Below are 15,535 nucleotides of genomic sequence, written 5' to 3'. Positions count from 1 at the left end.
TGCTGAAACTTCATCAGAGTTTTACTTGGCCTCCCTGTCTTCTTGCAAAGGCTGACAATTTGCTGCTTTTCAGGTCCTGGCAGAGTGGAAACAGAAGTATGAGGAGACTCAAGCTGAACTTGAGGCCTCCCAGAAGGAGTCCCGCTCTCTCGGCACTGAGCTGTTCAAGGTCAAGAATGCCTACGAGGAATCCCTGGATCACCTGGAAACCCTGAGGCGAGAGAACAAGAACTTGCAGCGTGAGTGCTCTTGAACTTCTGTACTTCCAACAGCCGTGTTAAGACCCTTCCATGCCACACCAGTCTGACCACCTCTCCCTGGTCTATTCACCCACAGAGGAGATTTCTGACCTCACGGAGCAGATTGCTGAGGGAGGGAAGCAAATCCATGAACTGGAGAAGATAAAGAAGCAAGTGGAACAAGAGAAATGCGATATTCAGGCTGCCTTAGAGGAAGCAGAGGTACATATTATGATGTGTTGGGGGGCGGGGATCAAAGACATGGGTGAAAACACCCAAAGCAGGCAGTGGATCCATTATCATGCACACAATCTTTATGAAGGACAATTTGGCGATAGTTAGCAAAAGCTTAAAAATGTAATACTATCGGGGCGCCTAGGTGGCTCAGCTGGTTGAGCGTCCGACTTTGGGTTAGGTCATGACCTTGCGGTTTGTGAGTTCGAGCCCCGCGTCGGGCTCTGTGCTGACGGCTCAGAGCCTGGAGCCTGCTTCAGATTCTGTGTCTCCCTCTCTCTCTGCCCCTTCCCCATTCATGCTCTGTCTCTCTCTGTCTCTCAAAAATGAATAAACGTTAAAATTTTCTTTTTAATGTAATACTATGACCCATCAATTCTGTATCTGAGACTCTATCTCAAGAAAATTATCTTAAAAACACAAAAATGTGCAATCCAAGAACAAAGATGAAGCAACCAAGGAACATCCATATGATGTAATTCTATGCAACCCTAAACATAATTAACATGGGGAAATATTTATGGTAGACAATTTTTAAAGCAACACACATCTGAATATATACTATAATGTCATCATACAGGAATATATAGAAGTAGGAAAAAAGACTAGAAAAAATGTACCACAATAAGATGGTTATGTCTGGGTGGGGGGCACAATAGGAGGTTTTTCCTTGTTTTATATATTGCCCCATTTTCTGCAGTGAACATATACTTTGCAATCAGAAAAACATATGTTTTAAGACTGAGAATTTCTACAACAAGAATTCATATAGCACACATAAACATTTTAATGTTTAATGTTTATGACTGAGAGGCGCCTGGGTGGCTCTGTCAGCTGAGCATCTGAGTCTGGATTTTGGCTCAGGTCATGATCCCAGAGTCGTGGGATCAAATCCTATGTCAAGCTCCATGCTGATCATGGAGCCTGCTTAAGATTCTCTCTCTCTCCCTCAGCCCCTCTCCCCCACATGCTCTCTCTTTCTCTCTCTGAATAAGACAACACATGGAGAGTTTATGTTTATTACATGAGTTTAATCATATAGGTTTTGTTATTACTCCTATGAATAATATTTATATACCGCTTTACACTTTACAAAGCACCTTTATTACAGAGCTACCCTATATAATCTATGACTGAATAAACAAAAAAAAATGATGTACTTAGCAGGCTCCTGTATTATACTTTGTAAACTCAGACAACTGACATTAATAAGAGTTTGGCTCACAAGGAAATATACTCCAAATATTCAAGTTACTTTCCATTATTAATTGATCACTGTTTTGTTAAGGCATCTCTTGAACATGAAGAGGGAAAGATCCTACGCATCCAGTTGGAGTTGAACCAAGTCAAGTCTGAAGTCGACAGGAAAATCACTGAAAAGGATGAGGAAATCGATCAACTAAAGAGAAACCACATCAGAGTCGTGGAGTCGATGCAGAGCACCTTGGATGCTGAGATCAGGAGCAGGAACGATGCTCTGAGAGTCAAGAAGAAGATGGAGGGAGACCTCAATGAAATGGAAATCCAGCTGAACCACGCCAACCGCCAGGCTGCAGAGGCCCTGAGGAACTACAGGAACACCCAGGCCATCTTGAAGGTAAATGCGTCCACATAAACAGCTAAGTCAGGGAAATCATCTGTCTTCCATTCGGCAAAACATCTTTGTGCTAAACAATCCATTTTTTTCTTTTAACAATTTATGTAGCTCACAGTATGCTGGTAAAACCAAACATAAATTAAACATTGTATGTACATATACAGAGAATATATTTTTACAGGAACATTATGTAAAAGAACAAACAGAAGCCCAGAGATAAGCTTTGATATGAGAGAAAATGCAAGACTTTGGTACCAATAAGCCTGAGGTTGAAGCTTTTTGTTACTTACTGGCTGCCTGACTTTAGGCAAATTATTTAACCTCTCAGAACGTCTGCTGCTTCTTCTACAATATAAGAATGAAAATACTCATACCTCATAGAGTTCCTCTGAGAATCAAATGAGATAACAGATGTCAAGTACTGGGTAGAACATATGGAAAATGCTCTGTAAATGATAGACATTAGTTACTCGCACATGAAAAAATAACCAGTCAATGGCATAAATAGAATGAGAATCTGTCTCCTGATAATTTTCTCTCACCTAAGCCGGTGACATCACCATTCGCACGCTCAAATGACAGAACTGTCATCTCCTGCTCCTGGCACCAGTAAGTTCTTCCAATTCATCTCCTGGAATGTTCACGTCCTCTTCAGAGTGTCTAAGGTTTTGTTTTTGTTTTTGTTTTGTTGTTTTTTTTTTTTGTTTTGTTCTACTTAACAGGACACCCAGCTGCACCTGGACGACGCGCTCCGGGGCCAGGAGGACCTGAAGGAGCAGCTGGCCATGGTGGAGCGCAGGGCCAACCTGCTGCAGGCTGAGATCGAGGAGCTGCGGGTGACCCTGGAGCAGACGGAGAGGAGCAGGAAAATCGCAGAACAGGAGCTCCTGGACGCCAGTGAGCGCGTCCAGCTCCTCCACACCCAGGTAAGGCCTGTACAGCAAACAGATGCTGGTGTATTGTTAGGTGATGGATAAGAATTAAAGTATGGAAACACTCCATTCCTGTAAATATGTGTATATGTATACTAAAAAAAAAAAGATGCGGGATGTGCTCTAAAATGTTAACTGCAAGTTATCTTGGAATGAAGGGACTGTAGGTGACTTTTTGGTGTGTGTTCCTGTCTTCTTTTTTTAGGTTTTCTACCAAAAAAAGGAGAGAGTTTTTATAAAAGCAAAATTGACTCTTTAGACTACTTTGAAAACCGTGATGCAGAATAAACTTGAATAAAGATATCTGCTAACTCCCAAATCCAAAAATGTTCTATGTAGTGTTTCTCATCAGGAGTACTTCTGCACTTAACATTATTGTGTTTACTGGCCTTGTGTCTTGCAAGACATTGCTGACTTGCCTGGACATCAAATGCAGTAGCACCTTGTAGTGATTTTGACAAGCAAAATTGTCAAAATTGACAAGCAGGCCAAGAAGGCCATCACTGATGTGAGCAGAGGGCAACACGATGGTGCTCAAGCAAAATTATCTACCCCCAAATGTTCCCATATGCCTGTTTAGGCAGTACTGATTCCCTCCAAGAACCACTGGGTTAAAATTTTAATAAAATGTTTTCATAAAACTAATTGAGTATTCCCCCAGGGAGCAAACCATGAAAGTTAACAGAGATCCTAACTGAAAAGCTCCCAATGCCAGGCACTCACAAAAAGAATCTATTATTTTCTAATATTTCCAACCTTTTAAGGATAGAATGAATACTAGTAATGTCTGTTTGAAATACAATTAAAAGATAATTATAGGAATTCTTAAATCTCAAAAGTCCTTATGCATAAATTAGAAAGCTACTGGGACAGTGGTGGGGGAGGGGAGTGTTCCAACCTTTCAAATGATTAATACTTTCCACTGAACAAATATTTAAAGTTTAGTAAACTGTTGCCATCAGGTCCCCTGCACAAGCCAACAAGGAAAACATATGTAAAATCCCATGATGGCAGACAGCAAGTCTTGTAAACTTCCATTGACTATTTTTAACAGAACACCAGCCTGATCAACACCAAGAAGAAGCTGGAGACAGACATCTCCCAGATCCAGGGGGAGATGGAAGACATTGTCCAGGAAGCCCGCAACGCAGAAGAGAAGGCCAAGAAGGCCATCACTGATGTGAGCAGAGGGCAACACGGTGGTGCTCAAACTTGAATCCTGATGCGCCAGCCCAGCTCTCAACCGGTTTTGTTCCACTGCTAACAGGCGGCCATGATGGCCGAGGAGCTGAAGAAGGAGCAGGACACCAGCGCCCACCTGGAGCGGATGAAGAAGAACCTGGAGCAGACGGTGAAGGACCTTCAGCACCGTCTGGACGAGGCTGAGCAGCTGGCCCTGAAGGGCGGGAAGAAGCAGATCCAGAAACTGGAGGCCAGGGTGGGTCTCTCACTCTCTCTGAATATGAGAAGGGGAAAGGGCACTCGATCTACCCTTTCTCCCTACATAGTGATACCCATCTTTGTCCTCACCCTGAGGACATCCACCCAGTATCTTCAGCAGGTCCTGAGCTAATCAATATCCTTCAAGATTGGCTGTATTCATATCTTTCTTGGTTGTAGGTACGTGAACTTGAAGGAGAGGTTGAAAATGAGCAGAAACGTAATGCAGAGGCTGTTAAAGGTTTGCGGAAACATGAGAGAAGAGTAAAGGAACTTACCTACCAGGTAAGGGGAATAACTTTCTAGAATATCCAGACTTCCTGCTCAAAGGAAAACTGACAACTGGCAACTATTAAAGTGGTATTCACAAATAGATACACATTAACCTGATATATAAATTAAGGGGTAAATGCTACAACTGCTTATCACAGACCCTTTCCTAACCCGGGAAAATCATGGAGGCCTTTAGAAAATGGCATACAAGAGAAAAGAACACAGGTTCTAAAGCCAGATAAACTGGGTATTCATCCTAATTTGGCCTCACTTAATTTTTGAACTTGGGTAGGTTACTTAACACTCTAAACTTTAGTTTCATTACCTATAAAACAGAGTAACAGCATCTACTCTCTAGAGTAGGGAGGTAAAGATTAAAGAACATGTGTCTAATTCCCTAATATAGTGCCTGCACAGAGTGGACACTTAACAAGAAAGGCTACTGTTAACAGTATGGAAGCCTCAGCATGGACCAAGTTTACCCCAGGCCCACCTGCCATCATACCAAAGTGATTTACTTTACCACCTGTAGTAGGCTCATTTCACTGTGCTGAATGCAGATTGTTTTTTCAAACTCCCAGACCGAAGAAGACCGCAAGAATGTTCTCAGGCTGCAGGACCTGGTAGATAAACTACAGGCAAAGGTGAAATCGTACAAGAGACAAGCTGAGGAGGCTGTGAGTATCCTTAAGCCCTTGAGGGAAGAAGAAAACTTATTCTGAGGTAGAAAATGAATAAGACTTCAAAAGAAGAGGTTTTTATCATGAAGCATTTGTAAGGGTTGGGGGAGGGGGAAGAAAGTTCCAAACAACCCACCTTACTTGATAGCTGCAAAAAATATACCAACACAACTCTGTTCCATGATAAATACTCCTCTTCCACTAGAAATGCACAAAACTAAGTGTTCTCAAGAGCCGAACATAAATCTTGTACCCCAACCGACTTGTTCATGCACTACCACTATCATCAGGGCCCATCTCTCCACGGCACCGTGACAAATAAAGACAAGCGGGAAGACCCTCCAGCTTCACTGTTCCTGATTGTTCCCCATTCTTCTAGACACAGTGCAGTAGGTAGGAAGCGGGCAGGAAGTTAGGAGGGGGAGGAAGGAAGGAAGAGGCTCAAATGGTAATAAGTAAAACCAATATATGCATGCTTCTTCCCAGACCCACTTTTTCCCTTTCTCTGTATACCAGAGTCAAAATAAATGGCCAAATTTGTTAAGTGAGGTTGTCCCAAAGTTAAAATTTGACCTTGCATTTACTTACTACACCGTCAGGGTATGTGGCTCTCCTCCTCCCTTCTACCCAACTCATGCATCACAGACTTCACATACACCTGGGTTTGCCATACCAAGGTTGTCCCTTCCACTTCAAACGTATTTCTTTCATTCTTTAGAGTGAAAAGAAAAATGTAATTGAAGTTACAAGTTCTGTCCAGATTTTAAGTCAGACGTGGCAAACAGACCATAAGAAGGAAATATCTGGGTTGAGTAGATAATCTGGTTTGGTGACAAGTGCAACCAGAACCACAAAGTCTCATTCTCACAAGTTTCTCTTTCTTCGCAGGAGGAACAATCCAACGCTAATCTTGCTAAATTCCGCAAGCTCCAGCACGAGCTGGAGGAGGCCGAGGAACGCGCTGACATTGCCGAGTCCCAGGTCAACAAGCTGCGGGCAAAGAGCCGGGAGGTCCACACGAAAATCAGTGCAGAGTGAACACAGCTGCCTGATCCTGCCAAGGGGCTGAAGAAATGCACAAAATGTGCTATTCTGGGCCACTTGGCTATGATGTTTATTTTTCTTTTAATGTTGAGTAAATAAAAACTCTAGTAAACTTATAAATTAAACCATACTGTCATTATTTTTCATTTGCAAAATTATTTACTCTCAAATACAGTTCTCACCTAGCTATTTTTTTAATATGATATATGGCTTTGCAGAGCATTCAATTTTTTATACCTCCATCAGCACTCACCTGCACCCCACCCCCACAAGTATCTTTTGCGGGACTTGGTTTTATTAAGACTCTCTAGGGGTGCCTGGGTGGCGCAGTCGGTTAAGCGTCCGACTTCAGCCAGGTCACGATCTCGCGGTCCGTGAGTTCAAGCCCCGCGTCAGGCTCTGGGCTGATGGCTCAGAGCCTGGAGCCTGTTTCCGATTCTGTGTCTCCCTCTCTCTCTGCCCCTCCCCCGTTCATGCTCTGTCTCTCTCTGTCCCAAAAATAAATAAACGTTGAAAAAAAAAATTTAAAAAAAAGACTCTCTAGATTGTTACAAACTACTAAGGAAAATACTCCCCAGGGCTGCCTCTGCAGACAGGATCCATTCACTGATCTACTGCACAAGTAGTTACTGAGCATCTACTCTGTGCCAGGCACTGTTCTTTCCTGTGTAGGTACAACAGTGAGCAAAGAGAGTTCCTGCCCTCTGGGAACTTACATCCTACGAGGATAAAAAGGCAACCAACAAATAAGAAGGCATGTAACATGTCAGACAATAAGTACTAGTGGGAAATAAAGAAGTAGAGGGAGGCACTACTTTGTAGAGAATAGGCTTCTCTACAAAATTAGACACCGGAGGGGCGCCTAGGTGGCTTAGTTGGTTAAGCCTCCGACTTTGACTCACGTCATGATCTCAGAGTTCGTGAGTTCGAGCCCTGCATTGGGCTCTGTGCTGACAGTGAGGAGCCTGCTTGGGATTCTCTGTCTCCCTCTCTCCCCCCCACCCCCTGTCAAAATAAATAAACTTAAAAAAAAAAAAAAAAAAGACATTTGGGAAGAGACCTGCAGGAACCAAGAGAGTAAGCCAAGCTGAGTATGTGAGGTCAGAGTATTTCCAGGCAGAGGGAAAAACAGAAAAGGCACAGGCCCTGTGGCAGGGGCAGGTTAGCATGTCACAGGGGCTGGAGGAGAATGAGCAAAATAAAGAGTTATGACATAAGAGAGGAACCAGGGGCCAGATCATGTAGGGCCTGAGGGCCTGAGAACTTGTGTCTTTATTCAGAGTGAGATGTCAAAGCTTTGGAGGATTTAAGTAGAGAAGACATATTAACACACATTTTTAAAAATAACTCTGGCTGCTGCATTGAGAAATAGACTGAAGAATGCAAAGGCAGAAGCTGGGAGACTAGTGAGGGGTCTACAGTAAAATAAAAGATAACAAATGACCATGGCTTAGACTGGAGAAACAGCATTGGGAAAATATTAGGGTGGGGTATTCTGGATGTATTACGAAGGTGACGCACAAGGATTTTCTGACCAACTGGATGAGTGATTCAGAGTGAAAGCGAGAAAGAAAAAAAAAAACCAAGAAGAGAAAAGAGGGACAAAGGATACAAGAAAAAAGTGGTGCAGTGTAAACAGTAGGAGTCTGGTCGTCAGAAAGAGGGAAGGCAGCAGAGCAAAACTGGTGATCAGGACCATGATCTATTTTATGTCCTCCTGTCCCTCCTGCAGCATCTACTTGCCCCCAGCTCCCAACCCTGTCATCTTCAAACCTTTACAGCATAAACTGTACAGCCTATGATCTCAAATATGTTTCAAATTACTAAAAAGTTTAAAATTTTAAAAAAATTCAAATAAATTTTCTTCAAGAAAATTTTGGATCAAGGAGAAACCCAACACTACAATCACAAAAACTTCCAGAAATAAACATAACAGTAAAGCTTTGTGACCCTGGCTTAGGCAAACAATTCTTAGTTACAACACCAAAAGTACAAGCCATGAAAAAAAAAAAAAAAAGTGTACTTCATCAAAATGTAGTTTTTGCTCTTTGAAAACATGTTTTAAAGAGAATGAAGGGGTGCCTGCGTGGCTCAGTCGGTTAAGTGTCCAACTTGGGCTCAGGTCATGATCTCACGGTCTGTGAGTTCGAGCCCGCGTCGGGCTCTGTGCTGACAGCTTGGAGCCTGGTGCCTGCTTCGGGTTCTGTGTCTCCCCCTCTCTCTGCCCCTCCCCTGCTCGTACTCTGTCTCTGTCTCTCTCTCTCAAAAAATAAAATAAAATAAAATAAAATAAAATAAAATAAAATAAAATAAAATAAAATAAAATAACAAAATAAAAATAAAATCATAAATAAAGAGAAAAAAAAGATAAGCCACAGACTGGAAAGTATTTGCAAATTATATCCCTGATAAATGACTTGTATCCAGAAGTTTAAAGAAGTCTAAAAATTCAATAAAAAGAAAACAGATCACCCAATTTCTAAAGAGGCAAAAGATTTAATAAACATTCTATTAATATTTACCTGTCAGAATGACAGGCAAGAAACAAGGGCTGGAGAGGATGTGGAAAAAAGGGAACCCTCGTGCACTGGTAGTGGGAATGTAAATTGGTGCAGCCACCATGGAAACAATATGGAGGTTCCTCAAAATTTTTTAAATAGAACTATACCATATGATCCAGACAATTCCACTTCTGGGTTTTTACCAGAAAAAAAAAAAAAAAAATGGAAGCACTAAAGTTATGACATATGCATCCCCTATGTTCAGTACAATAGCCTATGTAACCCTATGTTACAATAGCCAAAACATGGAAGCAACCTAAGTGTCCTCTCGTAGATGAATAAAAAAGATGTGATACACACACACACAAGTATGTATATATAAATATATACACGTGTGTGGATATATATATTGTATACAATGGACCATTACTCAGGCACAAAAAAGAATGAAATCTTGCCATCTACAACATGGATAGACCTACAAGGTCATTATGCTAAGTTAAATTAGTGAGACAGAGGAAGACAAATACCAAATGATTTCATTTATTTGTGGAATCCAAAAAAACAAAATAAATGAACAAACAAAACAGAAACAGTCTCCTAAATACAGAAAACAAACTGTGGCTGCAAAGGGGAAGGCAGGAGAGGGGAGATGGGTGAAACAGCTGAAGGGGATTAAGGGGTACAAACTTGCAGTTATTAAGTTAAACACCAAGGATGTAAAGTATGGCACAGGGAATAAAGTCAATAACATTGTAATAACTTTGTATGGTTACAGATGGTGACTATACTTACCATCATGAGCATTTAGTACCATATATAAATGTTGGAACAGTATGTTGTACACCTGAAGCTAATACTATATACCAACTATACGTCAATTAACAAATAAATAAATTTATTTCATCAAAGATGATATACAGATGACAAAAAGGCACATGAAAAAAAATTTAAACACACTGAGTCATTGGGTAAATAACAATGAAAACATAATGAGATACCACTACACACCTATTACAATGGCTAAAAGTTCAAGTGTTAGCCAAGAACTGGACCTTTCACATCCATTAGTGATAATGTTAAATGACATAATCACTTCAGAAAATAGTTTGGCCCTAAGAAGAGAGCCCAAATGTCCATCAACTGATGAACGGATAAAGAAGATGTGGTATATGGTTCATGAGTTCGAGCCCTGTGTCAGGCTCTCTGCTGTAAATGAGGAGCCCTCTTCGGATCCTGTGTCTCCCCACCCTTCTCTGTCCTCCCCTACCCATATGATTTCACCCATATGTGGAATTTAATAAACAAAACAGATGAACATATGGGGAGGGGGAGGCAGAGAGAAGAGAGGGAAACAAACCACAGAGACCTTTAATGTCACAGAAAAAAACTGAGGGTTGATGGAGGGAGGTGGATGAGGGGTGGATGGCTAAATGGGGGATGGGCATTAAGGAGGGCACTTGTTAGAATGAGTACTGGGTGCTATATGTAAGTGATAAATCACTAAATTCTACTCCTAAAACCAAGACTGCTACATGTTAACTAACCTAAATTTAATTAAAAAAAAAAATAGTTTGGCAACGGTGCCTGGGTGGCTCAGTCAGTTGAACATCGACTCTTGATTTTGGCTCACGTCATGATACCCACGTCACAGAATCAAGCCCTGAGTTGGGCTCCACACTGAGAGTGGACCCTCCTTAGGATTCTCTCCCTCTCTCTCTCTCTCTCTCTCTCTCTCTCTCTCTCTCTCCCCCCCCCTCCCACTCTGCCCCTCTCCCCTACTTGCACTCTCTCCCTCTTAAAAAACAAATAAATAAAAATTAAAAAAAAATAGTTTGGCAGCTTCTTCAAAAGTTTAGAAATAATCCATTTGTTCTATTCATTCCACACCTAGTTATTTACCCAAAAGAAATATCCATAATATATTTATTTGTAATAACCCCAAAATGGAAACCCAAAAGTCCATGAACAAGTGAATGGAGAAATGAACCGGGGTAAATCCATACAATGCAACGTTACTCAGCAATGAAAAGAAATAAATTGTTAACATACGAAAAAGTGGATGATTCTTCAACTAATTATGCTTAGTAAAGAAGACAACCCCCCCAAATAATTATAAACTCTATTATTCCATTTATATAAAATTCTAGAAAATAAAAATTAATCTGTAGTTATTGAAAGCTGACCAGTGGTCACCAGGGGGAATTAGAAAGGAGCAGAAGGAAACTTTTCAGGATGACAGACATGTTCATTGTCTTGACTCAGATGATGGCATCAGAGCATAGGCACATGTCAATACACTCTAAATATGTGCTGTATGTAATATGTCATTATACCTCCATAAAGCTGTTTACAATTTTTCATTGAGAGACATACTACAATTACAGTGCTTTGGTAAGATAATTAGAATACTGTATGTCAAACTTTAAAGCCACAGTTAGAATTTTTGATAGCAAATGTATTAAATCTGTTTATCACTTTGGGGAGAATTAACATACTCTGTTGATTCTTCCAATTCATGAAGTTAGTATATCTCTCCATTTATCTAGATCCACGATTTCTTTCATCAGTGGTTTTGTAGTTTTTGGCATATAGAGTTCTATGCATGTTTTGTTAGATTCACACCTAAATTTTTCTTTTCCTTTATTTTTTCTTAATTTTTCTCTTCTTTTTAAAAAAATTTTTTAATCTTTATTTATTTTTGAGAGAGAGAGAGAGAGAGAGAGAGAGAGAGAACAGGGGAGGGGCAGAGAGAGAGGGGGAGACACAAAATCCAAAGCAGACTCCAGGCTCTGAGTGGTCGGCACAGAGCCCAACACAGGGTTCAAACCCATGAAACTGTGAGATCGTGACCTGAGTGAAGTCAGATGCTTAACTAACTGAGCCACCAAGGAGGCCCTCCTTTCTTTTTGCTTTTAAGCAATTGTAAATGGTATTATATTTTTAATTTTGATACCCATATGTTCGTTACTAGCACATAGCATATAGAAATACAACTGATTTTTGTATGAAACCCTACTGAACTCACTTAGTAGTCTGGAAGTTTTTTATAAATTCCTTGCAATTTTCTATATGGACAAACATGTCATCTGGGAAAACAACCCTTTTAAAGTGAATCTAAATTAAAATGAAGTCCAAAACTGCATAGTAAATTCTGGGGAAAGAATCTGATTGGGATTTTGCCTTAAAAATAAAACCAAACTTGGGGCACCTGGGTGGCTCAGTTGGTTAAGTGTCTGACTTCAGCTGAGGTCATTAGCTCAGGGTTTGTGAGTTTGAGCCCCGCATCCAGTTTTGTGCTGACACCTCAGAGCCTGGAGCCTGCTTTGGATTCTGTGCCTCCCTCTCTGACCTTCCCCCTACTTGTGTGCACTCCCTCCCTCTCTCTTTCTCTCTCAAAAACAAATAAAAATTAAAAAAATAAAATAAAATAAAACAAAAATTACTGAAATAAGTTTATTTTCTATTATATTTCACAAGATTTAGTTTGAAATTGCAACTCTCTGCTAATTCTTAGAATAAAGAAGGAATCAACAAAGGAGTTGGGAGAAAAGGGAAAGTTCCCAGTCTTACACACTATGTATGGCATCCATTAGGTTAAAGTTGTGCAATGCAATCATGAAGAATGTCTCATTTTTTGCAAAAAATGTGTAATGGCTTCATTATTTTTAAGGGCCTTCCTAATCCTTTGATTCTGAACTCAGTTCTCGTGAAACACTGGATCAGCTTCACTATTTTCAGTTCTTCACTTGTTAACTAGTTCACTGCTGCTGCATCCATACTTTCCAAAATTCAAGCAGATTTCTAATACTACTTCCATCAATTTCATTAAATTCTGCAATTTTGGCAAGATCTGTCATCTTATTTTGCAATCAGGTTGTTGCCTTAATTACTGCATATTTACAACATTTGATGATCAGCACAATCATTAATAAATACTTTTTGTTTTCCTACAAAATATCATTGCTATGGAGACTGCAATACCAGGGACTCCACTATTGCAAACCTTAAAACATCTGTAGCCTTTGACCACAAAGCCTATTTTCTAAATTTCATAATTAAAGATATGCATAAAAACACTTATGTGTACATACGCTTACTAGGATATTTCAAGGCACAAAAAATTAGAGCACCTAAATTGTCAATAGAAAACTGGGTAAGTTATGGTACCTTCACAGGATGGAATGCTAAGTAATCATGATGGGGGGGTGGGGGCGCCTGGGTGGCTCAGTCAAATAAGTGTTCAACTCTTGATTTCTGCTCAGGTCATGATCTCATGTTCCTGAGTCCAAGCCCTGCATCTGGCTCTGCACTGATAGCAAGGAGCCTGCTTGGGATTCTCTCTCTGCCCGTCCCCTGCTCACGGGTGCTCTCCCTCTCTCAAAATAAATAAATAAACTTTTTAAAAAAATCATGATGTGGAAGAAGAGTTAGCACCATGAGAAGTTTTTCATCATCTCTTAAATTTTAAAGGCAGGACACAGAATCATGCTTTCAGGATCATATCCCAGTTGTGCATGTGCTTAAAAATATTGTGTATGTGGGCGTGCCTGGGTGGATAAGCCTCAGACTCACGATCTCAGCTCAGGTCTTGACCTCAGGGTGGTGAGTTCAAGCTCCACATTGGGCCCCTGCACTGGGCAGAAACCTACTTTAAAAAAAAAAAAAAAATGTGCAGATGTTTACAAACATGGGGGGAAAGTGTAAAAGGATTTAGGCCAAATTTTAGATAAACCAGACCTATGCTAAAATTTTAATTTTTGGGGGGTGCGAATTCATTTTTGAGAGAAAGACAGAGACAGAGCATGAGTGGGGGAGGGGCAGAGACAGAGAGACAGAGAGCGAGACACGGAATCCGAAGCAGCCTCCAGGCTCTGAGCTGTCAGCACAGAGCCCGACGCGGGGGCTCGAACCCACCCACCGTGAGATCGTGACCTGAGCCGAAGTCAGACGCTTAACCGCCTGAGCCACCCAGGCACCCCCAAAATTTTAGGAGTGATTTAAAATTCCCCTTCCGTGTTTGATTATATTTGTCACTCTTTCTAGAATGCAAACACTACTTTTGGAATTTTTTTTTTTTTTAAAGGCTCACATTTTTTTTTAAATAAGTGAGTAAATAACACCCGCTCCTTAAGGAGATTTCCTACCCACTTCTCAGCCAAGACGAGGCCACAACGGACAACAGCAAGGTGAAGAGGCCGGGGTCATGTGACGGAGGAGACCGTTAGCACAGCTGCTCGGAGCTGCTCCCTGTCACACAAGCTTTCGGGCCGGATTAACATTCCGGGGCTGACACCGCAGCTGTCAGGGCGCAAACGGTAAACTCGGGCTCCTGGCCGTGGCAGAGGTCCGGGCACATGTCACACATACCAGTGTCCCCGGCCACCTTCACGGCGGACCTCATCGGTCACATTTTTTCCTAAGTGGGAAGCCGAGGACTCGGCTGTGGGCAGATGGAAAGAACCTCTGCTTAAGGGATGGGATTTACCAGCCTGATTCCTCCCTCCTGCCCCCGAGGGCCACCAAGAGGCCGCTTCCGGAGCCCACAAGGGAAAACAGAGCCCGCGCGGTGTCCAAGGAGAAAAACAGTCCCCTTGGGGACAGCGCCCAACGCAGGGCTCTTCTCGGCCCACGGCGGCCTGACCTTCACGGGTTCACCCAGAAACCGGGGTTCACGGCTCGCTCCGGGGAAACGGAGCTACTAGAGTCAGACGTTCAAAGGACAAGGGCTCACAGCTTGACACACCCGCATGACGAGCGTGGGCGGGAAAGGTGGTGCCTTTTGGGCAACACAGTCCTCCTCCTCGCGATTCTGGAAAACCATACCGCTGAATCCCACGGCGCGCAACGCAAACCGGAGGGGGCATGACGTGCATGACAGGTATATTCGACTGAACCCCGCGCCCTGTGCAACGTGGGGGACTCAAGAATTTTCCAGAAGGTTCTAACGGCCCCGCCTTCAAGTTCGCGCCCCAAGCCCAGTTTCATCCCCGCGCCACCACCCGGCCTCGTGCGGCTATTCTCTGTCATCGCCAGCGCGAATAGGTCCTGAGGACGCGCGAGGCGCTCTTCCCTCACAAACCCCACACGCGCACTCACCGGCAACGCCGCGCCCTCGCCTCAGCTCGGTCCGAACAATGGCGGCGGGCCACTTCCGGCCTTTTCTTCCCTCCACCCGACTCCTCCCATGATGCCCTGGGGCGCACCGGAAGTGGCCCCTCCCCTCTCTGGGAAATTCAAGCTGTTTATTTCCAGGCGTTTCACGGCGCGTCCCCCCGAAGCCCACGCAGGGCAGGTGAGTTTTCCCGCATTTTCAGAGCTGTGACCCACTTCTCCCTCTCCAAACCCCAACTGGAGTATAAACGGAGAACCAGCTTTTTATCCTCAATGGCCGGAGCAGTATCTTCAGGAGCCAAATTCTTAACGTTGGACTGAATTAAGCAGAGCTGCTGCTAGGGCCCACACTCAGCATGCAATAAAAAAGAACAAAGCTGCCATTATAATGACAGCTGACATTTAAAACCCGAAGTCCTTACCTTAGTTTGCAAGGCTCTAAACCATCTGGCCCCTGGCCACCTATGCCACTTCATTCCCT

The 15,535-nt window shown here is 42.5% G+C and overlaps 3 protein-coding genes across 9 annotated transcripts in view; 2 read left to right on the top strand and 1 right to left on the bottom strand.

Annotated features, from left to right (window-relative positions):
- LOC105261153 (myosin-8) overlaps positions 1-6,564 on the top strand; it is a 28,775-nt gene extending 22,211 nt beyond the window's left edge. Inside the window, exons 31-39 of the mRNA XM_011288842.3 lie at positions 74-239; positions 337-461; positions 1,762-2,070; positions 2,793-2,996; positions 4,057-4,182; positions 4,270-4,440; positions 4,623-4,727; positions 5,297-5,392; positions 6,284-6,564. Coding sequence (XP_011287144.1) covers positions 74-239; positions 337-461; positions 1,762-2,070; positions 2,793-2,996; positions 4,057-4,182; positions 4,270-4,440; positions 4,623-4,727; positions 5,297-5,392; positions 6,284-6,433 — 1,452 coding nt within the window. The 3' untranslated portion in view covers positions 6,434-6,564. The remainder of the gene's footprint in view (positions 1-73; positions 240-336; positions 462-1,761; positions 2,071-2,792; positions 2,997-4,056; positions 4,183-4,269; positions 4,441-4,622; positions 4,728-5,296; positions 5,393-6,283) is intronic.
- The window catches only part of ADPRM (ADP-ribose/CDP-alcohol diphosphatase, manganese dependent), a 578,681-nt gene that overhangs the window by 562,101 nt on the left and 1,045 nt on the right, over positions 1-15,535 (bottom strand). For 2 of the 5 annotated variants that reach the window (XM_045045314.1, XM_045045316.1), the window contains exon 1: positions 14,687-15,014. The exons of 1 other annotated variant lie outside the window; for it this stretch is intronic. The gene's annotated coding sequence lies outside the window, so the exon portion shown is untranslated. Of the gene's footprint in view, positions 1-14,686; positions 15,015-15,039; positions 15,142-15,535 lie in introns of those variants that run through there. 2 more of the 5 variants (XM_045045313.1, XM_045045318.1) reach the window with 2 other exon arrangements.
- Positions 15,090-15,535, top strand: part of LOC101083886 (myosin-13) — a 70,856-nt gene continuing 70,410 nt past the window's right edge. Inside the window, exon 1 of one of the 3 annotated variants that reach the window (XM_045045311.1) lies at positions 15,090-15,235. The gene's annotated coding sequence lies outside the window, so the exon portion shown is untranslated. The remainder of the gene's footprint in view (positions 15,236-15,535) is intronic. The other 2 variants (XM_045045308.1, XM_045045310.1) reach the window with 2 other exon arrangements.

This window comes from Felis catus, chromosome E1 (genome assembly GCF_018350175.1).
Source record: "Felis catus isolate Fca126 chromosome E1, F.catus_Fca126_mat1.0, whole genome shotgun sequence".
Taxonomy (NCBI): Eukaryota; Metazoa; Chordata; class Mammalia; order Carnivora; family Felidae; genus Felis; species Felis catus.
Note: the sequence above shows the minus strand (reverse complement) of the source record. Positions and strands in the feature narration are given on the sequence as shown.